Source organism: Gracilinanus agilis, chromosome 1 (genome assembly GCF_016433145.1).
Source record: "Gracilinanus agilis isolate LMUSP501 chromosome 1, AgileGrace, whole genome shotgun sequence".
Lineage (NCBI taxonomy): Eukaryota > Metazoa > Chordata > Mammalia > Didelphimorphia > Didelphidae > Gracilinanus > Gracilinanus agilis.
This window is the reverse complement of record NC_058130.1, coordinates 627,503,526-627,529,076: the sequence shown is the minus strand read 5'-3', so window position 1 is coordinate 627,529,076 and position 25,551 is coordinate 627,503,526. Positions and strand designations below refer to the sequence as shown.

Here is a 25,551-nt window from a genome sequence, read left to right as displayed (position 1 = left end):
ATATACTCTTAATATATATGTGTTGTTTATTTTTCCTAACAGTTTTTGTGGTGGTAAAGTGTTTCATCTCCCCTCTTCAAGAAATGTGTGGAGCTAGCTGGATAGAGAAACTAAAAAGAACCTAGAACCTATCAAAAATCTGCAAATGTCCCTGCTGCATTGTATGATTCCAGAATCATGTGACTTGCAACAAATTAGAAAGATCAAATCTTTATGCTGTTCTGGCTTTACTGCCATTGCGGTTGATAATCTCCCCCTCCATCTCTAAAATCTACATTATCACTATGTAAAACTAGTCTGTTATAATTTTCTATTATAAAACACAACTGCTGTTATTTATTAGATGATATGACATAGTCTTTTCTCTTTTCTCCACAAATTCAAGTCTATCACTTCCTTTAAGTTACTTAAGGTCAGAACTCAATTCAGCAAGGTCAAATTTGTAAGTGAGGACCCAATAAAAGAGAAAGAATGGGAAGGGTCATTGAAGAGAGTGAAATAAAAGGAAAAGTGAAAGCTTGGATAGGAAAATAAAATAATTCAAAGAGACAAAATACTATAATATTACGTGTAGTAATTAGGGAAATTAGACAAAGGGGAAGGTTAATGGGAAGAAGTTTTCTGTTATTTAGATAAAATAAGCAATGAATTGTTTTCATCATTATGAAGCATTAAGTGATTATTATATGCCAGGAACTATGTTAAGCTCTGGGGACACAAAGAAAGACAAAACTATGGCCCTTGTCTTTAGGGAGTTCGAATTCTAATGGTAGACACAACATGCAAACAACTAGGTAAATTATAATATTTATTGAGTATAAATGGGAAGTAATCTCAGAAGGAAGGCACAAGTCTGGAGTTAGCAGGATAGAAACTGGAAAAGGCTTTTCGTACAAGTAGTGATTTGAATTGTCTTTAAAAAAACAAACAACTCCCCCCCCCCCTTACCTTCTGTCTTATAATCAATACTAAATATCAGTTCCAAGGCAGAAGAGTGGCAAGGAATAGGCAACTGGGGTTAAGTAACTTGCCCAGGGTCACACAGCAAGGAAGTGTCTAAGGCTGGATTTGAACCCAAATCTTCTTGGCCTGTCCCTCCAGCAGTGTAGCTACCCCTTGATTTGAGTCTTGAAGGAAGCTGGAGTAGCCAGGAGATGTTAAGGAGGGAGATCATTCCAGGTGTAGGTTCGGCCAATGAAAAGTCACTGGATTGTAAACTATGTGGAGGGAGTAAGTGCAAGAAGCCTGAAAAGATAAGAAGGGGGCCCGATTGTGAAAAGCTTTAAAAACCACAAGATTATATATTTGGTCCTGGAAGTAATAGGGAACTACTGAAATTAACTGGGTATATAATTAGTTCTGAATTTTATGAAGATCACTTTGGCAGCTGAGCGGAGGATGCATCCCCTTGGGAAGAAGGATCTGCAGGCTATCGCAATAGTCCAGCTTGAGAGAGCAAGGGCCTGCAACAGGGTAGTGATGGTGTGAGTGAGGGCAATCCCGTATTAGTGTTGTGAAGGTAGAAATGACAAGACTTGGCAGCAGACTGGATCTGGTGGGTGAGGGTGAGGAGTCATAGATGACACTGAGGCAGTGAGCCTCCATGACTTGCAGCATGGTGGTAACTTTGGCAGGGATAGAGTGGGGTTCTATTCTGGATAGGGTAAATTGGAGAAATAGGACATCCAGTGTAAGATGTGTAATAGAGAGTTGGGGATATGAGACTGAATAGATTCTAATTAAAAGGTATTCTGAAATGCAATTCAGAAATGAACTGAGATGGCACTCAGAAATGACAACTTGGAAAGCTCCTGCAGCATCCACCAGACTCCCAGAGATGTGGGTACTTCCTCACATGGCAATTATCAACAAATATTTATTCAGCTCTTAGTATGGGATAGGCAATTAGTTAAGTGTATACATATATGTATATGTATACTAAGGACAGTCCTCACCCTTGAGGAATTTACATTCAATTGGTGCAGGATAACACATTAAAAGGGGCTGAAAATTGGGGAGGAGAGAAGAGACAAATGTAGGGAAAGTCTCTTTCTTATGCATTCAGGAGAAAAAGGAGACTCAGCTGGCCTGGGTGTCTTCCATAAATGGAAGTTTTGGGAGAAGCTATCTAATCAGAGGGCGATATAGCAGGATACTTCCATTGTGTGAATCCCAGTGCTGGAGTGAGCTTCTTCTGCCAGAATGATCTTAAAGGCAAGTAGAACACCTTAGATAAATAGAATTTTAGGGATAGATAGAGTCTTAGATATTAATTACCATTTACAAATAGGAAATAGGCCCAGACTTGCTCCAAGTCAATCCCATCTCCAAGTCCATTTAGTATAGAATTCAATTTTCTGCAGTCTTCCTCTAGTTCACTAACTCTATCCCACCTCTCACACAGGGCAGGGCATTGTCAACTTGAAATCTGGAGACCTAATTCTGCCCCAGTTCCTTTTAGAATTCACCCCCAGGGAAGTTTCTGATTTAGCCATTAAAGGTCCTAATAGGGTGGAACTAGTAGATCTTAAGTAGGATGGTACTAGTAGATCTAAATCAATGCTAAGTACCCTTTTGTCCCAGGTAGTTTCTCTTTTTGTATCAGAGCCTTTGTATCCATTGTAAAGCATCAGCCTCTCCCTGATAATCCTATATTGGGTTTCTAGTTTCATGGTAATGTCAATCAATCATAGTCCCCAGTCCTTAGTTCCCCAAATTCTATTGTTCCTCTCAGAGATACTATTGCCAGAGTGCCAGGGCCTTTGGTTCTGTGTGGTTTTAGGTGCTTGACTCTGTGTGGTGGTTGAATATTGCACACTATCTCTTTCCTGAATAAAGACTTGGTTTTTCTGACTACTTTAGTAGTTCTGTGTTTTTCCCAGATTAAGAAACAGCATTCATCTCCTACCAAAGAGGAGAAAGTCCATAATCAAGGGTCTTTGGGACTGAGGTTACAGTTGTAAGAGATCAAGGCTGGATAAGAACACAGGTCTTTGATTCCTAATAAGAGTGGGATAAGGTCTTCCCACTAAACTCTGAACACTACATAGAGCCAAGCAAAGTTTATTATATATGTTAAGATCTTAATAGATCTGCTTGTTGAATGAATGGTTAAACTGAACAGGCATCATTTGAATACAATGGAGAGATAAAACTTGGTTAACAATTTTACAAAAAGTCAATAGGTATATTAATTCCAACTTCAATAACTACCTGTAAATACAAATCACTTGCTTCTGAAATACAGTCTTTCTACTTGTACGATTTACTTGCAAGGAAAGGGGATGCTTAAAAACCTGCTATTTACTGACAATGATCAAAGGAAGGCAATCACTATTCTTTTGTAATTCCTAATTTACACAGACTTCTCCCTTCTCCCCAACCATGCTAATTGGATTGTAGGCTGGTAGAATTAACTTTTCAGAGCCCAATATTTGAAAGAGCTTCTATTTGTTTTATAAATTATCTTTCCTTAGAAAGTTTAAAGCTCCGAGAAACAAGAGCAAGATGTTGATTTTCATTCCTATACCAAGCCCAAAGAATATACCTATAGCATATATAGTTAAGAAACTGAGGATGGGGAAGGCATTTTATAAGATATTAGGGGGAAAATGTGGGACAGAACTTCCAAAATGAATCCCTAAGTCCATTTTCTTAATAATCTTTAATATTTGCTTCCACCATTAACTCTCACCAAAATCATATGTATTCTTTAAGGACTTAGGAGTCGAAATAAACTTAGATGATCCAGTTCAAATGCTGCCTCACATACATTCTATGTGATTGGGGAAGTCACTTAACCTGTGTACTTCAGTTTCCTTATCTGTAAAATGGGAATAATAATAATAAGAGTGCCTACCTCATAAGGCTGTTGTGAGGATCAAATGGGTAAATATATGTATTTTGCAAACATTAAAGCTTACATAAGTCCTAGCTAGAAACACATTTACAAAATATATAAATTCACCATGGAATTTCTCTAAATAGAACTTCCTAACTTACATTTACATAGCACTTTTCCCAACAACAACACTCTGAGGTTAGAAGTAGTATTATCTCCATTTTACAGATTAAAAACAAAAATAAAATAAAAACCTGAGGCCCAGGATGTCACAGCAAAGATTCAATCCCAGAGGGCAATTAAGAAGAATGAGTGGAGGTCACAAAGAGACTGATTTTGGCTTCATGGAAAAGAAACTTAACAGGGGTATTGTTAAGAAGTGGAAATGAGCAGTCTCAAAAAAATGAGTTCCCTGACTCCATAAATCTTCAAATCAAAAGTGGATGAACTGTTAATGGGATGTTGTATACAGAGTTCTCAATAGATGTTGGACTAGATGATTTCAAAAGTACATTCAAATTATGCAGATCCTAGTTCATTTTCTTTTTAAATTTTTATGGATTTTTTCATCTGCCACTTCTGAATGGCTTTCCCTTTCTTAAAAATCACCCATCCTTAAAACTACAATTGAGCAAAAAAAAAAAAAAAAAAAAAAAAACCTACATTAGCTGTATCTGTAAATATATGCCTTACGTCCCAAAAATTGTCCATTACTTTAATACTGAAGCTAAGGGGCCTTTCATCAAATTCCCTGGAGTCCCCATTGCTAGCCAATGATTCTTCTACTGGAGGCAGCTAAGGCTGGGATCAGGAAGACTGGTCCTTGCAAGTCACTTAAACCTTTGAGTGCCTCAGTTTCCTGTATTGTAAAGTAGGGATAACAGCACCTACCTACTAGGGTAGTTGTGAGTAGTGAGATACCTATAAAGTTTAGCACAGTGCCTTGCACATAGTGGGTGCTTAATAAAACTTATTCCCTTCCACTTATTCCCATTAAACTACCGTGCCTCCCCTACATCACAATTTCCAAATATTTTATTTCAGGAAAAGTTATGCCCTTAGTTGAATAAAACAAGTAACATTTGTAAAAACCGATGTATTTCCTTTCCCTGAACTGCCACCACCTTGTTCCCACCCACCAAACCTAGCCCTGGTGCCCACAAGTAATTACGCTATTTAAGAAGTGGCAAGCTAGAGCAGGAGAACCAGAAACCAGGGAAATCAACAAACTAGATAATTAACACCTGGGACTGAGAGGTTGCCCATTATGTGTTTGTTTATGTAAAATGGAAAGTCCTAGGGTAATACCACGGCCCGGGGCAGCTGCATAAACTTAACATTCCTCCCAATCTCCCCAGAAAGGAAAAAGCTCAGGCGGTCCTCAGGCAGAGATAGCGACCTCTCCAGGGCAGCCACCTCAGCTCAAAATCCTAAAGCCATTTACAGATCAGCAGAGGTGAGGTGGCACCGCTTAGCCCAGGCGTCCCGCCCCCGTCCCACCCCCTCATAAACTTTTAGGTTAACGGTTCTACAGCGCGCAAAGCCCCCTGGTCCGGGGACCACGGGACACCCCCTTGTTCCCCGACTGAGTGCGTAGCCATCCAGTGACAAACCCAGCACTACAAGGTTTCAGAGTAAAAGCCAGAGACTCAGCGCCCACTCCCCTGGCCCGCACTCAGCTCGTTCCAACTCAAGTCGCGCGCACGCGCAGCGCAGAGCACCGCAGCGAAGCGTTGTGCTGGAGGGTGCGCGCGCGCGACCGGCTTTCCCCGTTTACCCCTTCACCTCTTCCCACCCAATCACTGAGGCTTCCCTCTCGCTCCCCCGAGGCGGGGAGTGGGTGTGGGTGGGTGCCGTCGCTCGTGATTCCTCCGACGGGGCCCCTCCCTTGCCATCACTCCCTCTCTCGAATCCTCCAGAGCTGCTCCCTAGCAGGTCCACCTCTTCCTGTCCATCTCTCTCCTCCGACCCCTCGGGTTCATTTGGGTCGGCGGCGCGCAGACGTCACGAGGTCGGGGCGGGGCCTGGCGGGGCCCCGTCCCTTTTTTCTTCGCCCGCCCCAAGGGGGGTCGGGCTAGCCCCGGTCGGGGGCGGGGGGGTGCGGCGGGACTTTGCCTCGTTTCCCCGCTGGGTTGGGTTGACGCCGCGGTGGCGGCGGTGGGGTCTGGCCCTTCGTTGTTTTTAGGTTCTCTTTTTAAGAGGTGGCCTTGGGGTGAGAGTCCAGGCGCGGGGCGCGGAAGGAGGGGACCATGAGCCGCTGCAGCGGCCACCTCTGCCTCACGGCTCCTGGAATCGCGGAGGGGCTGGCGGGCTGAGAGGCCGGGATTTCTCGGGGGTGCAGGTTGGGGAGTGGGGGTGGAGCAGCGGCCGCCGGCCGTGGCATGTGGAGCTCCGCTGGGAGCATGCTCCAGTTGCTCCCCAAGCTCCTCAAGTACGCGGCTTTGCAGAGCCGGCGGCAGGAGCTGCTGACTCGCTGGGGCTCGCCGCGGGCAGGAGGAGGCGGCGACCCTGCGGACCGGCTCCCTCGGGGGGGCGGCAGCGGAGGCTGCGAGAGCTCTGGGGCCGCGGGCTCATTGCTCAGCCCCTACCAGGAGCGCAACAGTTTGCAGTCGGACTTGGAGTTGCCCGCTGCGGGCAGCTCCTATCCCGGGAACAGTACCAGCGGCAGCAGCGGCGGACCCGCCGCCGCTGCCTCTGCTACCGCCGAGGTGAGGACCTGGCGCTACTGCTGCCTCCTGGGCACCTGTTGGTGCAAAAGCTTCCTGCTGGTGTGCGCCCTGGCCGCCCTGTGCTTCTCCTCTCTGGCCCTGGTCCGCCACTACCTGCAGCATCTCCTCCTGTGGGTCGAGAGCTTGGACAGCTTGCTGGGCGTGCTCCTCTTCATGGTGGGTTTCATTGTGGTCTCCTTCCCCTGTGGCTGGGGCTACATAGTGCTGAACGTGGCCGCAGGCTACTTGTATGGCTTTGTGCTCGGCATGGGGCTCATGGTGGTGGGGGTCCTCATCGGCACCTTCATCGCACACGTGGTCTGCAAGAAGCTGCTGGCCCACTGGGTGGCCTCCAAGATCGAGGGCAGCGAGAAACTGAGCGCTGTCGTCCGAGTGGTGGAGGGGGGAAGCGGTCTCAAAGTGGTGGCCCTGGCCCGACTGACCCCGATACCTTTTGGACTTCAGAATGCAGTGTTTTCGGTAAGTATTTTCCCCCAGACACCCAACGGAGTCCCGAGGGTACTGGTACCCTAAAAGAGGGCTCGAAATTATTTTCTCTGACAGTGGACGTATTAAAGGCAAATATCCAAAGTGGGCCAAAAATCTTTAAGTATTAAAGCTTAGAACTGCCCCCAGATTTTTGGGACAATTTGTATAAGGAGTCCTAAGTAGAAGTGATACCACTAGAAGCATTACTATGAGACCAATCCTGCTAAGTGTGCTTAAGAAAGACTTGTTGACTGTTGGGGACATGGGGTCTGGAAGACCCAGGTTTGGGATCAGATTTTACTAGCTAACTGACCTTAGGCAAGTCATTAAGCTCTACAAGCCTAAATTTCCTCACCTGTTAGATGGGGATAACTACCACTTTTCGAGTCAACATTCCTTTTTTTTTTTTTTTTTTTTTTTTAAAGTGCTTTTCTATGTGCCTAGCTCTGGGGATACAAAAGAAGGCAAAAACAGTGCCTGCTCTTTGGAACTCACATACTAATGGAGGAGACAACATACATTTACGCTGTGTCTTGGATGTACCTAGTTATTATTATTTACTAGGTACATACAATTAAAGGATAGATTAGAGATATTTGCAGTTACTCCTAAATGAGGCTGTGAGGATCTAGTGGGATAACCATGTAAAATGCTGTTACAAACCAGCACTTATAACAACAACAAAAAATTGTGTTAAATACATATTTGATATGTAGATACTGAGGTAGAAATTAAAATATCTGTTGTGTAATATTTTTCCTGGAGTTATTTGGCAAATAGCATTTATTGATAGGAATTAATTCCATGCTTATATATGGATGTATGTGTATATGTATTTTAGATTCAGGTATATGATTTCATCTTTTTTACATTCTTATATCTCTTGCCTATATTTTGACATTTAAGAGTACTGAAGGGAAGCATTTGTTTAAAACAAAATTTGGGATATGTATTTAGGACTGGACTTGTAATTTCATCAGTGAGATTTTAGTGAACACTTTCTTTGCCCCTTAGACAGCTTTCATGGGCAAAGACTTGCTTCAGTCATCTAATGTGCCAGAGAAAGGATTTGAAGACAGTTTTCCAAGCAGGTCAATTCTTTGTCCATTTTTGTGTAAACAAAATTTGAAAAAACACAGAATGATTTTACTTTACTTTCATAACATTTTAATACCATTTTTGAAGTTCAAAAAACTTGGGGAGCTATCCAAAGGAAATAACCCTTGATTGCTGTGAAATTTTTGTTTGCTTAAAATAATATACAGGTCCTACAAATTATCAGATAGGCATGTACTGCCCTATAGGAAGGCAGTTCTCTATTTTCTATAAAATCTGATTTTTACTTATACACATTGTTTCTATAGCTAATTCTTTTATCCACATAGGTAGTAATACAGATAAAGCTAGCATAAAGAGCACTAGATTGGAAGTTAAACATAAATTCCAATCATAGCTGTGCAACTTTTTTTTCCAGTATCCTCTGTGCCTCAGTTTCCTGATCTGTAAATTTAGTATCTTCTAGTTATGGAATTCCAAAACACAGAGTTTATGCAAAATATAGCTATCTTTTAATGTAACTGAAATAAACATTCAAAGTTACCAAGCTTATAGTTTTTTTATAAACATCACAGTAATTCTAGTGTAATTGACTAATTTTGAAAGGAGGAATACTGTACATTTCTTTGGAAACTTGTTGATTTTAATGAAAAAATCTTCTTCCTGCTCCTGCTCTTCCTTTCCCTAGGGGCTTGTAATCTTTAAAATCTTAACCATTTTTCTTTTTAGCAATTTGAATTTCATGGCATTGCTCTTGATTAGAATCTTTATTGATGTGTGATGGGCCCAGAGAAGTAGTAAGTAAAAGACCTTTCTTTAGTGAAATGTGGAATAGGAAATAGATTGGTCATTTTATTTGTGTAGGGAACTCCTGCATGAGAAAACTTTCCCTTACCAAGAGTGTTGGGCACTTTTTTTTTTTTTTTTTTTTTTTTGCAGCTTTGTCTTAGAGAGTTGCCTACAGCACTGAGAACTTAAGTGAAGTCATACAACCAATATTTAAGAGGCATGAAGGAAAATCCAAACCCAAGTCTTAGCAAAAAGATAGGCCCTCAATCCATTTTGCCACATTGCCTCTGGATAGTAAGCAGAAAGATTGAGAATTGTTACACCTTGAAGTAATCTTCTCCAGGTGTACTTCTCTTCTTCCTATTTGATTTGTACATTTAGAAATATACATTTCCTGGAATTCCTTCTGCTATCTACAGAAAGTATAGAAACCCAAGTTGCTTCATTCCTGAAACACTATTTGTGTAAATCACTTGTCCACACTGGTTGGACCTCATTAGAGTGGGAATCAGTCAAGTTTTTATTTTAAGAATGATGTACTTTTTTCATATTAATTACTTTAGAAAGATGTTATTTCATTATTAGGATTATTCTTTCAACTGACACAGTAAGCAGTTCCTCTACATTTTAGTAGATGGTTGTGGAGAGAGAGTTACTATGGTTGAAAAAGTTATCACTATCTCTCTGTACTTGACTTAGCTGGTCTTTAGACCACAGAAAGAGAAACTCTACTTGAAGCATGGTAGGACTTTTTAGAGCTATTCTCTCTCCTTTCATGCATTACCTAGGAAGAACCCTTGGTTAATACCAGGCCACAGTGAGGCTTAGGAAAAGGAAAGGAAAAAGAATAAGTATTTATATAGTGCCTAATATGCACCAGATACTGAGCTAAGCACTTTACAAATATCTCATTTGATATTTACTACTACCCTGTGAGGTAGGTATACTATTATTACCCCCTTTTTAAGGTTGAGAAAACTGAAACATAACAAAGGTAAGTGACTTGCTCAGAATCATACAGCTGGTAAATATCTGAGCTGGATTTGAACCCTGGTCTTCCTGACTCTGGACCTCTTGCTTTATCTACTGTGAAGTCTAGAATGTTAATGTAGGTCTTGCCATTTTATGTGTAGAAAGATGTTGAGGGGATATAATAATTGTTGGTGGTAGTCATGTCCCTTTCTTTGTTGCTCTTTCTTCCTGTTTCAAAACAGAATAATTAATTACTAGCTAAAATAGTTGAAACATTATTTGGTAGATTTGATAACCTCTAGATCCCTGAGTATTATCTATGATTCTCCAAAAATCAGATGACTTTTTTCTTTTTTTAAAAAAAAATTTTACCTTATGTATAAGAAACAATAATACTGTATAGCAGTAAGGGCTAGACAACAGGGGTTAAGTGACTTGTTTGAGGCCACACAGCCAGGAAGGATCTGAGGTCAGATTTGAACCCAGGACTTCCCATCTCTGGGTTGGCTCTCAATCCACTGAGTCACTTAGCCACCCCTAAAGATAGTAATTTTTAAAATATCTTACTGTAGATATTATTTTCAGCTTATTATGAACTAAGCAAAAGAGAAATCCTTTGTGAAGTACTTGACTTACTTTTACCAACAAGATTTTTTGTTTGTTTGTTTTTAGGAACTGGCCTTTTAAATCCATTATCTCCTTTAGCATGGGGAGCAGGAATGGGATGGTGTATAAGAAGAAAGGAGACTGAGTTTAGGGATTGTTTGTTAGAAAGGTTAGAAATCTCACACTCTCTTGTAAGGATCTTCTACCTCATCCATCTTGGCTCTGCCTAAAGGCATCCAATAAGTTTGCCTGAGTGTTTGGACTGGACTTCAGTACAGGTATTTGTTTTTTAAAAAGAGATGGCATGCCCACAAGATTCCAGAACCAGACATTTTGGGGGAGAGAAGGGACCTTAAAAGTCCTCTAATTCAGTATCATTTTACTGAAGCTTAGAAGGTTTACAGTGATTTGCTCAAACTCTTGCAGGTATTAAATAGGGAGGGTGGAGAATGTGGGAATACCAGGTTCTCTCAAAGCCAGTCCTTTTTCACTACTCTATTTTGTGGTAAAAATGTTTAAGAGGAGTGAGGATGGAGTGGGAAGCTGAATGGTGTAGCTAGTGTCTTTGTATGGTCTTTGTTGTCTGCTACTTCTTCACAAAAGTCCAAAGAGGAATCAACAAACTTTCTTCCCCATTTTTGAAAGATTTCTAACTCTATAGATGCTTGTAACTTATTATTTGCTTATCTTTTGTATTTTTAGAAAGTTCTATAATTTTCTAAAAATTTATACTTGAAATATTTTCCCCCATGATAATCTTTGTCATTGAAAAAAATCAAAATGAGTCTTTGTAATAAAAGGCATAGTTTAATTAGTACGGTATTTTTTACCTAGTATATCAACTTTTTGTGCTTTTTACTTGTGTTCAAATAGTCTTGAGCACTAACATGTCTATATCAGACTTGAACTAATGTTTAGAAACTATGAATGAGTACTGTAATATCCTACTTAACTTAGAAATGAGATTTCCACCACCCACAGACTGGAACAAAAAGGCACTTCCTTCTCCCCACATGCTCTCTTTTACTTTTATTTAACTCAGAGCAAGATGGGTTTTCTAGCCCAGAGGAGACTGGAAGGACTTAAAGGGCTTTGAGAGGCATCCTAAGCAGTAACTTTGATAAGGAACAGGATAGCCAAGAAGAGATGGGGAAGACTGGATTCATAATGCCAGAGATAGAAGGAAACCTCAGCATTCATCTAATCTAAGCTTTACAGGAGGTATGAATTCATTTCCCTTAAAATATTCCTGACAAATGATCAAGATCTTTGTTTTAAGTAGTTACCCTTTCCTGTCCTTGAATCTTTTATTTAAACTAGAAAAATTAAAACTTTGAACAATGACTTTATTGGAATGTTTAATTTAAAATAATATTTTGCATTTGTATTGTTATTTTAATATAATTTAAAAAAATAATTTTTAACTCAAATGTCCTAGCTTTGAGTACTCACATCAAAAAATACTTTAAAAAATAAGATATGTGGAAGGGCCCAAGTCAAGACTATTTTAATGAGTTGAAAAATAAGTTTATATTACTTTTTAGTACTGTTTTGGATCTTTTCATTGAATATAGGAAATCATCAATTAGAAGAACTAGGATAACCGTTGTTTCAGTTTTGTATTATGTACCATCCCTTATAGTAATGATGCAGATATATGTATACATACACATTTCTCACAATTGTCATAAGAAATCCATGAAGATAGACAGTCTTGAGTTAAGCCAATTTTTTGACTATTGGAAGCTGCAGAATTTACTACAATACATCATTAATATTAATAAGTAATAAGATTTCAGTAGCTATAGGAACATAAGGACAAAAATCTCTAGTTATAAATATTTTGTTCCTTTCTAAAAATTATGGAAGAAAATCTCCCTAATCTCAATTCATCAAAATTACTATGAGGAAATAGTTTTTCATGTTTGCATAAAAAAACCCAAACTATTTCAACATCTTAAGAATATAAATAAAGTTGTATGAAGGTTCAAATTCTTAATGGTTATAGTAGTGTTTTCTTATGCCTTAGAGGTATTAAATTGTCACCTCATAATTGAGAGAACTTGGAAGACTTTTTTTAAAATAATGATTACAAAAATAGTGATTACATTCACAGCACAGCCTATAAGAACATATTTAATTTACTGCTAAAAGAGTATTAGATTTGCTCAGATTCTTCTGAGCCTTGAGTTTCCTGAATTATGAAAACAATAGGGAGTAGGTTAGAAATTAAGGATGAGGAAGAGGCTCCAGTGGTTGGGGAACAGCAGGGCAAAAACTGCCTTCTGATAGCCAGTTAGCTATCAGAATTAGAAGCATAAGCAGAACTTTGGAACTGGTATCAAACCAAGGCTAAAAAAATCAGGTTTTCTGAAATAGGAAATATTTCCTTTTTACTGAATTAATTACTTTCCTCTTCATCTGATTTGGCTATGTGCTATGGAAAGTGATAATGCAAATTCACATTCATATAACACTTGAGTTTTACAAAATTAACCCCTTTAGCCAACTCTGTGAGTTAAAAGTATTAATTATTCTCCTTACAACTAAGGAGACAAAAGTTCTGAGAAGTCCTGGGGACCCAGTAGTAAGTAGGAGAGCCAGAACTTGAATTCAAATGCTCTGACTCTCTAGGGCTCTTTTCTGTTATATTCTGAATGGTAACAGTAAAGGAAACATGGTGAGTGGGTGAACATGCAAACCCATCATTTAATTAACAGAACCATTTTTGACTCACCTTTTGTATAGCTGTAATTTTGAGGAAGTGTTTTTTTTGTTTGTTCGTTTGTTTTTTTGTATGTAAAGTGTTCCATTTCCAGCTGTACCATCAAAAAAGTCACTTTTCCTCAGTGCAGAGTGAGTGGTTGGAACTAAACAACTTCTGAGGGCACTTTTGGCTTTAAAGATTTGAGCCATGTTCATAATCTTAAATATGCCTCTTTGCAGATTTCACTCACTGATCTAGTTATGCTCTGTAGGACCATAAAGCAAATTTCAGCTGTCTTATGTGATATCCCTTTACATTTCTGAAGAAAACAAATATTTATACAATGGTTTAAGATTTATAGAGTACTTCACATACATTGTAACAACCCTTGGTGAGATAGGTGCTATTATTCCCAACTTTTTACAGATGAGGAAATTGAGCCTTAGAGAAGTTGTGACATACTTAGAGGCCATATAGCTTGTGACAGAAGCAGATATTGATCTCATGTCTTCCTGATTATAAGTCTAGTGCTCTCTCTGTTATGCCACTTAACTACCTCTGAATTTAAAAGATACCCAGTTCCTACTTTATGCAACAAATAACCTGTTTTTATTAAACCACGAAGGAACTTTGACATAGTAAGGGCTTGAGGCATGCTGAAAGTAATCAGTTTGTTTGAATTGGAACTATGACTTAGGAGAACTCTTAGTAATTTCACTTTATAGTTGTACAATGACTTTACTATCTCAGTATTTAGATATTCTATGTAAAATGAACTCTGATTCTTAAAATGAGTAAACTCACTTTAATAATTGTACAACTAAAAAGTAGAGGGGCTTAAAAATCATTCCGTTGCTTTTTGTGTGTGTCCTGGAAGATAGCAGGCTGAAACTTCAGTGACTCAACAGTGAGAGATCTAAAGATAGAGATTCTCTGCTGAAAATTTTCTATTGCCAGCTGCCTAAATATCATATTCAGAGATGAAGACAGAATGTTTCTCCTGTTAAAATTAAGTGGTGGTTTAGGAAGATATTTACTACTATTGTTAGATTCTGTTTGTTACCATATAGTACAGTGAAGCAATTCCTTGTGACTTGGATGAGAGTATGGAATGGAATGGAAAAGCATTTATTAAATGATTATTCTGTCTGTGTCTGTAATCTTACAACAGTGAACAAACATTCAGCCTTTATCTTTCCTTTAAAACCTGTCTAAGAAGTTTTGGTCATAATGTCAACTAAAGTGGGATATATTAACTTTGATGAGGATTGTATGAGAATTGTAGGGTTTCCTCAGAATTGGGAGATTATAATAGCTTGTGCTATAATTCTGATTAGTTGTTCCAAAAGGTTCTGGAGTCAGGGATATTTTTCCTAGAAATTTTCTTGCTAAATGGATCCGTGATTTCATCCATGCATTTGAACTCAACAACAATAAACACTGAGAATCTACCATGTACCGATAGCAGTTTTTGTATATTTTTTCACATTTGTAATTCTTTTCTATAAATCCTCATTTTGCAATTCACCCAGTTCACTCGGACTTTAAACATTTTAATATAATAATTATAACACTTAAGCAGTCCATTTCTGATTTTCTTGGATCATGACCAATCTGCTTTTCTTTCCCAGTCATGTGCTTCTCAAAAAACAGCTTTAAAAAGTTACATGACAAGTCATCATTGGTAGTATTCTACAGACTATTTGCACCCATATTGGCCTTTTGGCTTACTTGTGATTTTTACTCTTTTCTGACTGATATTCCATGATTTACGTCTATGTAATGTTGTTGGATAATGTTGGTTTTTGTGGTACTTATGCAGTTTCCTCTCAGCCCAATCCATTGCCTAATAATGCTTGTTTAAGATCAATGTATTGACCAAAAAAACAAAAACAAACAAAATGCCTGTGTAATCACGTGTTATTGTGAACAAGCATTTTTCATCCATTCTGCTTTCAATTTGTTTGGTATTGTTATGGGTTTTACTGAGAAACTTCAGTAATTTTCTGGGCTTCCAATTAGACACAAATATTGCCTCTTCTCTTAAACAGAGAGATTTCACTTGTTTGACTGTCCAGAGATCAGCATTCAAAATAATGGGTGGAAATTGCAGAGATGTAGATTTCAACCTTTTATAAGGAGAAACTTGTAAAAAGTCACAGCTATCCAAAAGTAGAAGTACCTTGGGAGAAGTAAAGAGTTTCTTTCTCACTAGAGCTCTTCAAGCAAAGTCTGGTTACCTATAATTTAAGTTTGTTGTAAGAATATATTTTGTGTAAGTATATATTGGCCTGGATCATCTCCATTGTCCTATGAACTGTGAGATTCTATAATAGTATAGCATGGTGCCATTTTCAGGTAGGAATATTTGGCAAATGCCAACATCAATCAGCATCAATTTTTTAGTTTTTCTTAGGATATCTTCTAGGATACTTGTGAACACACCTTTGGAGAAAATATATATGTTTTATATTTTATTTTATGTCAATACTCAGATCATTAAGCAAAGTTATTTCTTTGATCACATCTGTCATAGAGTTTGATATAATTTTAATGTAAAATATGAGATTCCTTGAGGTAAGATTTTAAAAGATGCATTTTGTTCTATTGGGTCAATTGCTTTTTAAAAATAAGTAATATGGTGGAATATTGTGTTTATGCCTTTTATTGAATAATGTTACTTTCAAGATATATCCGATTTCATCTGTGCAGTTTCCCTTTAATAATGAATATTGTTGATTATTCACATAATGTTCTCAGAAAGATTTTATTGAAATAAGAAAGTAGTCACATAGGCCTGTTTTGAGTCACTTATTGGGGTTCGGGGTGTAGAAAGTGCTATCTATAGAAGCCTGATACTCTTGAGATATCTTGAAAATTCATCCCTATTTAGCTTAAAAATTAAGATTTAATATAGCCTTTGTTAAAAATTTCTTGTGCATTTTGTCACCTTCTTTAGTACCATTGTTCTTACATAGTACATTGGAAGTGAGGTTGATGTCTACTGTATTTCACCAGTGATTATCACTCTAAAAATGATTGAATATTTGATGCACTTTTGGTCTTTGCATTGGGATGGGGAGGTGGGTAAAGTAAGAAGGTTCAAAAGATAGGAAAAGACCAGATTGTAAGGGGCTTAGAATGTCAAATAGAATTTCATATTTGATCACAGAGGTGAAAGGGAGTCACTGGAGTTTATTGAATTAGTGGAAGATATGGTTGGACTTCTGTTTCTGGCAGTTCAATTTGATAGCTGAGTGGAGGTTAGACAGAAATGGGAGGAGAGTGGAGACAGAGAGACCCACAAAAGGCTTTTGCAATAATCCAGGGATGAAACGATACAGGTCTGCAGTATTAAAGGAGAGGAGGAGGCATATATAATAGATATTAGAAAGGTAGAGTTGAGAAGATGTGGACTCAATAAAGTGATATGACTAGGTGTTCCATGAAATTGTTTCCTGTTATCATTTGGTGCATTTTAAAACCAACTTTGTCAATTCCTTGTATTTACCTCTACAGGGGGAACATTGCAAGGCATTCTTCAATTTACCTGTATATTTTTTGTACTGTTTGATTTATAGTGGTAATTAATGCCAGCATAGATGTGACTCAGTTCTTCTAATAGTTTGTCAATTCCTTAATCAAGGACAAAGATCAGACATAAAAAGTGCTAACAGTTAAATTAATCATAGAATCTAGAGCTGACAAGGGGACTTTGGAACATGATCAGTTCAGTCCCCTCATTTGAGCCTATTGAGGCTAAGAGAAATTACATCATTTCCTCAGGGTCACACAGTAAGTAGTGGAATTAGGATTTAAAACCAGGTTAGCCAAATGCAATCTTATTTTCACTATGCCATATTGCCCAAGCCTAGAAGAGATATAAGACAAAACAAAGATAAAGAGAACTACAACATATGCTATTACATAAATTCTCTAATGTTATTAAACAAAGTTCCGCATTAGATTGGGGAGGTAGGAATCAAGATTCACCCAGGCCAGAAGTTCATAACTTTTTGTGTGTGTCAGATAACAAGTTAAGTAGGCAGTCTGGTGAAGCCTATGGAAACCTCAGTGTATAAGATTTAAAAATGCATAAAATAACTTTCCTTTTCCCTCTGTTCCATTTGGCTTAATGATTTAATCAGCTCCCACGAATTTAATTATCATTTCTACAGATGATTCTCAGATCTGTTTATCCAGCTGTGACCTCTATCCTAACCACCATTTTCACATCTCCATCTGCTTGACATCTTGAACTGGATGTCCTATAAATGTCTTCAATTCAGCATGTCTAAAACTGAACTGCCTTATCTTAACTTCTTTACTACAATCAAGGGTCCTACTAACCTGAGTTACAGAGGCCTGCAAATAAGGTGGTATTCTCAATTCTTTACTCTCATCCCTCCCAAATACAATCAGTGCCAAATCCCTTGATTCTACATTTTGTAGTCTTATATGATCCTTTCTCCTTTGACATTGCCACCACTCTGGTGCAGGTCTTTATGACCCCATTAACCTGCTGCTTAGTTCCCTGTCTTGTCTTTCTTTTATTTCTGTGATTTTCTACTCGGTTACAAAATTGGTCTTCTAAAGCACAGGTTTAATCATGTCATTCTCTTATTTAGTAAATTCCAGCGGCTCCCTTTTAAAGGATCAAATATAAATCCTCTAGTTAGCATTAAAAGGCCTTTATGGCCTAGCTTCTTCCTGTCTTTCCTTGCTTCTTATTCCTTGCCTCCCCTCCCTTAGGTATTTTGCAATTTAGTGATACTGTCCTCCTGGTTATTTTCCACACAGGATACCCCATCTTCTAATTCTTGCATTTTCATTGGCTGTCCCCCATTCTTGGAATTCTCTCCTTCCCTCCTCTCTTTTTTCCTGCTTCTCTGGCTTCCTTTAGATTCCAGCTAAAATCCTACCTTCCTCAAGAAACCTTTCCTGATTCTGTCCTTCATTCCAATTCTTTCTCTGTGATTATCTCCAATTTATGCTATTTTCTGAACCTGTTTGCATGTAATTATTGCATGCTATCTCCCCTTAAAGTGTTTGAGAGCAATAACTTTTTTGTTGTTTTGTTTTGCCTTTTTTATACTCAGCAATTAATACAGTGCCTAAGGACACATAATAGGTGCTTAATAAATGCTTTTTGATTTGAATACAGAAGAAGCCAATTATATTGAAATGCAGTTAGCATATTTTTAAAAAAACAAGTTAAGGAATTGCAGGTAAAGTATCTGTAAACCAGGTTGCGAAATTTAATTTGGACTTTAAAGGATGGGTAAAATTTCAACAGGTATAGTTGGAGAGGGAGAAGGTTTGAGACCTAGGAAAACAATGCAGGCAAGGTCACAGAATCAGGGGAATATATTCAGGAAACAAAAGTTGAATTTGACTAAATCTGGGAAAGCATGTAAGGGAGAAATATGCCTGGAAAGATAAGAGTACCAGATTAGAAAGTACCATAAAAAATAATTATTAGGCAGTAGAGTGTTGCTGAAGATTTTTGAGCAGAGAGGTGCCATGACCATATGGAGGGGTGTGTATGTGTGTGTGTATGTGTATATGTATAGATGTCTATACATATATACATATATTCATGCATGTGTGTGTGTAGGTACCATCAAAGGCTGTCTTGGAAACAGCTTGACGAAAAGATTGGCAGGATTGAGTATAGAATTGGAAAGACCTTTTAGGTGACTGACTGTTAAGAGTAGTCTGAGCCAATGATAATAATGAGAACTTGGTTTAAATATGGAAAGGAGAAATGGATAGTTCCATTGATTGAATTTGAAACTTAATGGACACCACTAGTGAGGGATACAGAAGAGTGAAAAATAAATAGAGGTTATGAGTATGGGAGAACAGTTGAATGTAGTACTGTAACAGTGACCTTGGGAGGAGCACATTATAGGAAAGTTAATAATACTTTTATTTGTATTTATTATAAGGTACTAGGAGAGATAGATACCTGGAAATAGAAAAAGTTCCAGTAAGCAGTTGAAGTTATAGCTAGATCTCTTCCCTAGAAGAGAGGAACATACCAGTGGTATAAAAATGAGAATGCCAAATGAGGTTGTTACAGCAGCCAAAAAAGAGGACCAAGGACAGTACCTCAAAAAACTCTTGTATTAATAAAATCAGGAAGACAATGAGGGTTCCATAAAGAAGAAGGAAATCCTAGACAAATAGATGTTTCTGAAACCAACGGGAAGAGAAAGTACTTAGGAAGCAGTTATCACTCAGAAGCTTCAAAGTTCAAGCAGAGTGAGGAATAAAAAAGGTCATTTTATTGATTAAATAGGTGGCCATTAAAACAGGTCTTGACTTTTGATAGGCATTAGAATGGTGGAGGTGGAAATGAGATTGCAAGATGTTGAGGAAAGAGTGGGTATTGATGAAATGGGAGATTTAGATTTAAATAGCTTTTCCAAGGTTTAGTGGTGAAAGAGAGAAGAGAGATGAAATTGTAGCTGAATTAAAAAAGCTTTATGTATGATATCCACAACAGTGGAAATAAACTTCTCTATTGTGCTCTATTTCTATATATGAAGATTTTTGTTCAGTTCATGCCCCACATTTTCCCCCTTTCTGTTTACTTTTAATTTATTAAACTTTAAAAGAAAAAAAAACCTTTTAGTTCCAAAATTCTATCCCTGTAGCCCCTCATCCGATGAGAAGGCAAGCAATCTGATATCAGTTTTACATGTGATATAATGCAAAATATATTTACATATTAGTCATGTTGCAAAAAAAGCAAAAAAACATTTTTTTTTTAATTAAAACATACTTTAATTTGTACTCAAGAATTTATCAGAAACTCGGCCTCAGCCACTTCCCAGCTGTGTGACCCTGGGCAAGTCACTTGACCCCCATTGCCCACCCTTACCAATCTTCCACCTATGAGACAATACACCGAAGTACAAGGGTTTAAAAAAAAAAAGAAGAATTTATCAGTTCTCTCTCTGAAGGTGGATAGTATTTTTCATCATGAGTCCTTTGGGATTATTTTGAATCATCATATTGATCAGAGTAGCTAAGTCTTTCATAGCTGATCATTGTTACAATATTGGTGTTGCTGTGTACAATGGTCTCTCTTGGTTCTGTGCACTTTGCTTTGCAATAAATTCTTATAGCTCTTCCCACGTTTTTCTGAAACCATCCTACTCATCATTTCTTTTAGTATAATAGGTATAATCACATTCCCCAAGTGATGAGCATCCCTCTCAATTTCTAATTCTTTGCCATCACAAGAAGAGCTGCTACAAATATTTTTGTAAATGTAGTTCCTTTTACTTTTCCTCTGATCAATTTCGATTATAGACCTAGTGGTTTTGCTGAGTCAAAGGGTATGCACAGCTTTATAATCCCTTTGGATATAATTCCAAATTATTTTACACAATGGTTGGATCAGTTCACAACTTTACTAACAGTGAATATGTCCCTACTTTCCTACAACCCCTCATTTTTTTTTTCTTTAATATTAGCCAATCTGATATGTATCAGGTAGTATTTCAGTTGTCTTAATTTGCATTTAACTAATCAGTAGTTCTTTAGAGCATTTTCCCCCATATTCTTGGACCATTTATCAATTGGGGGAAAGGCCCTTGTTTTTATGAATTTGACTCCATTTCTTTTATATTTGAGAAATGAAGCATTTATCAGAGAAATTTGATGCAAAAATTCATTTCCAATTTCCTGCTTTTCTTCTAATTTTGGCTGCATCAATTTTGTGGAAAACCTTTTTATTTTATTTTATTTTTTTAAGAGAAAAATTTTCCATGGTTACATGTTTTTACTTTTCCCCTTTCCCCCTTTCAACCCCCCCGCCCCCCCCAATAGCCTACACACATTTCCACTGGTTTTATTAACATGTGTCATAAATCAAGACCTATTTCCATATTATTGATAGTTGCTTTGGTGTGGTCTTTTCGAGTCTACATCCCCAATCATGTCTGCATCAACCCATGTGTTCCAGCGGTTGTTTTTCTTCTGTGTTTCCACTCCTGCAGTTCTTCCTCTGAATGTGGGTAGCATTCTTTTCCATAAATCCCTCAGAATTGTCCTGGGTCATTGCATTGCTGCTAGTACAGATGTCCATTATATTCAATTTTACCACAGTGTATCAGTCTCTGTGTACAATATTCTTCTGGCTCTGCTCCTTTCACTCTGCATCAATTCTTGGAGGTCTTTCCAGTTCACATGGATATCCTCCAGTTTATTATTCCTTTGAGCACAATAGTATTCCATCACTAGCATATACCACAATTTGTTCAGCCATTCCCCAATTGAAGGGCATACCTTCGTTTTCCAATTTTTTGCCACCACAAAAAGCGTAGCTATAAATATTTTTGTTCAAGTCTTTTTATCTATGATCTCTTTGGGGTACAAACCCAGCAATGCTATGGCTAGACTGAAGGGCAGGCATTATTTTTAGAGCTCTTTGGGCATAGTTCCAAATTGCCATCCAGAATGATTGGATCAGTTCACAACTCTACCAGCAATGCATTAATGTCCCAATTTTGCCACATCCCCTCCAACATTCATTACTCTCCCCTTCTATCATTTTAGCCAATCTGCTAGGTATGAGGTGATACCTCAGAGTTGTTTTGCATTTCTCTAATTATTAGAGATTTAGAACACTTTCTCATGTGCTTATTGATAGTTTTGATTTCTTTATCTGAAAATTGCCTATTCATATCCCTTGCCTATTAATCAATTGGGGAATGGCTTGATTTTTTTGTACAATTGATTTAGCTCCTTGTATATTCGAGTAATTAGACCTTTGTCAGAATTTTTTGTTATAAAGATTTTTTCCCAGTTTGTTTCCCTTCTGATTTTAGTTGCATTGTTTTTGTACAAAACCTTTTAAATTTAATATAATCAAAATTATTTATTTTACATTTTGTAATTTTTTCTAACTCTTGCCTCGTTTTAAAATTTTCTCTTTCCCATGGATCTGACAAGTATACTATTCTGTGTTCACCTAATTTACTTATAGTTTCCTTCTTTATATTCAGGTCATTCTCCCATTTTGAATTTATTTTGGTGTAGGGTGTGAGATGTTAATCTAAACCTAATCTCTCCCATATTGTTTTCCAATTTTCCCAACAGTTTTTGTCAAGTAGTGGAGTTTTTAGTCCCCAAAGTTGAACTCTTTGGGTTTATCATACACTGTCTTGCTGATGTCACTTACCCCAAGTCTATTTCACTGATCCTCCCTTCTTTCTCTTAGCCAGTACCATATTGTTTTGATGACCGCAGCTTTATAGTATAGTTTTTTTTGTTTTTTTGTTTTTTTTTTAAAGACCCTTAACTTCGGTGTATTGTCTCATAGGTGGAAGAGTGGTAAGGGTGGGCAATGGGGGTCAAGTGACTTGCCCAGGGTCACACAGCTGGGAAGTGGATGAGGCCGGGTTTGAACCTAGGACCTCCTGTCTCTAGGCCTGACTCTCACTCCACTGAGCTACCCAGCTGCCCTATAGTATAGTTTTGATATCTGGTACTGCTAGGCTATCTTCCTTCACATTTTTTTTTTATTATTTCCTTTGATATTCTTGATCTTTTGTTCTTCCAAATGAACTTTGTTATAGTTTTTTCTAATTCAGTAAAAAAGTTTTTTGGTAGTTTGATAGGTATGGCACTAAATAGGTAAATTAATTTGGGTAGAATGGTCATTTTTATTATGTTAGCTAATCCTACCCATGAACAATCAATGTTTTTCCAATTGTTTAGATCTAGTTTTAATTGTTTTTAAAGTGTTTTGTAGTTGTGTTCCTTTAATTCCTGTGTTTGTTTTGGTAGATGGATTCCTAAGTATTTTATTTTGTCTAGGGTGATTTTAAATGGTGTTTCTCTTTCTGACTCTTGCTGCTGTGATGTGTTGGAAATATATAGAAATGATGATGATTTATGTGTATTTATTTTGTATCCTGCAACTTTGCTAAAGTTATTGATTATTTCTACTAGCTTTTTTTTTTTTTTTCTTTTTTTTTAGTTAGGGACATCCCATGTATAGAGCAACAACTTCATTTGTTTAGCTGGTGAATCAAATAACATCAGGCCAGTGTCTCTTGCTGAGGGCTGGTTCCCTCAGTTTGACTTTACCTTCTAGGTCTATTGCCAACACTTGCCAGTCACCCCTAGCAATAGCTTCTCAAGATCTTGAGCCCTCTTACCTCAGTTTTCCCTTCCCAGTTTAAAATAAATCCCTTAGCCTAAATCTGTGAGTTTCTGTATTGTCCTTCAATATCACTGAGGCTAAAGGGTCTTAGAAGGGGAGAGATTATTAAGAACTTGAGTTTACTGAGAAGTGGAAGCTAAGCCTCCATTGCAACCAGGAAGTTGAGCCCCACTTCCTGCTGGGTTCTGCTCTCACCTAATAGGAAGGCAGTTACTTCAGCAGGGAGGTGCCGCCCACTCAACATCTTAAAGGAGGCTACAGCTGCAGTGGAGATTGACTGGGCACCACAGCTGAGGCTGCTCATCACTGATAGCTCCAATTCCCCTGCTAGTTTAGTTCCAGGCTTCCAGGCCCCTGGTGACTCACTATTACCACCAGCTTCATATCATCCACTACTTTATTACCTCATTACATTTGGCAAGCACAGTTAGGTTAATTACCTACACAAAGGATATTCCAAATGGGTTTTGCTAGGATGTTATTCATAGTCTCCAGTTTCTCCATGCTTCTCTGGTCATTTATGCAGGGAGTGATTGATTTTTTTTTAAATTTTTTTTAAACCCTTAACTTCTGTGTATTGACTTATATAGGTGGAAGAGAGTGGTAGGGGTAGACAATGGGGGTCAAGTGACTTGCCCAGGGCCACACAGCTGGGAAGTGTCTGAGGCCGGATTTGAACCGAGGACCTCCTGTCTCTAGGCCTGGCTCTCAATCCACTGAGCTTCCCAGCTGCCCCCGAGTGATTGATTTTTGGTTCCGCAAAGTTCCACAATTTATACACCAGATATTAGAACTAGTTCTATGTCTACTATAAATGGTGTGCCATGACACTGGCAGAGTTTATATGCTTTATACCCAAGGCTATGGCACTAGTTTTTGTGATTATGCAATTTTTGATAGTCCTGAAGAGAGTCCTGTCACACTTATGGCTGCTTTTTGGCTCTGCTCTTAATTCAAAACCTGACTCTGTCTCCCTAGAACTGTTGGAACAAATGAAGCTGTTGTTCTAAGTCCTTAAGCAAATCAGGGAAGGGAAAGAACTGGATGAGCATACAATTCTCCAATTGGAGATTATAGCTAGGTGCTACTAACCTGAGCAAAGAATCACAATCTGTTAAGGACACCCAAAATCCGACGAAGGAACCAGGCACTGAGACCACTGTATCTGTACTCCCAATAGTTGACAGAACCATCCTGCAATCTGGGGAGGGTATCATCCATGTGAAATCATATAAGGCCTTTACCCCAAATGATCTAGAGGTACTCAGGAGACGTTTCCCTAAGTTTTTCATCTCGCTTTTCAAGAGTATAAATTACACTATGCCCTATTACATGGTCAATCTTTGTGAATGTACCATGTGCAGCTGAAAAGAAGGTGTATTCCTTTTTGTCCCTATTTTTCTCCACATATCTATTAAATTTAATTTTTCTAGGATTTCATCCACCTGCTCTTATCTCTTTCTTATTTATTTATTGGTTTGATTTATTTAGATCTGAAAGAGGAATATTTGGATCTCCCAATAGTATAGTTTTATTATCTGTTTCCTTCTTGAGACCTACCAGTTTCTCCTTGAGGAATTTGGATGCTATGCCATTTGGTGCATACATGTTAAGAACTGTTATTTCCTCATTGTCTATACTGCCTTTTATCAGGATATAATTACCTTACCTTTCTCTTTTAATCATACCTATTTTTACTTTGGCTTTGTCAGAAATCATGATCCCCACTCTTGCCTTCTTTTTCTCATTTGAAAGCCAAAAGATTTTGCTCCAGTCATTGACCTTAAACCTGTGTATGTCCACCCACCTCATATGTGTTTCTTGTAGAAACATGATAGGATTTTGGTTTCTTATCCACTCTGCTAATTGCTTCCGTTTTATGGGCGAGTTCATCCCATTCACATTCAGAGTATTTATCAGTTGTGTATTCCCCAACATTTTGGTATCCTCTCCTAGTTCTAACCCTTCTTATGCTATTTCCTATTAAACCAGTGGTTTGTTTTAAACCAGTCCCCCTTGTCCCCTCCCTTGATTTACTTCCCTTTCCACCCCTCCCTTATTCTTCCCCTCTTTTTTAATTTTTAAGGCCTAATGAATTCCCTCCCCCCTTTCCTCCCCTACCTTTTTTTGACCTCCCCACTCCCCTTGGTTTATCCCTTCTGACTTTCTCAGTAGGGTTAGATAGAATAGAATTCTATAT

The 25,551-nt window shown here is 38.1% G+C and overlaps 1 protein-coding gene across 2 annotated transcripts in view; it reads left to right on the top strand.

The window, feature by feature from the left end:
- The first annotated feature begins 6,222 nt into the window (after positions 1–6,222).
- TMEM64 (transmembrane protein 64) overlaps positions 6,223–25,551 on the top strand; it is a 40,673-nt gene continuing 21,344 nt past the window's right edge. For both annotated transcript variants that reach the window (XM_044658185.1, XM_044658184.1), the window contains exon 1: positions 6,223–7,029. In XM_044658185.1, the coding sequence (XP_044514120.1) occupies positions 6,223–7,029 (807 nt within the window). The remainder of the gene's footprint in view (positions 7,030–25,551) is intronic.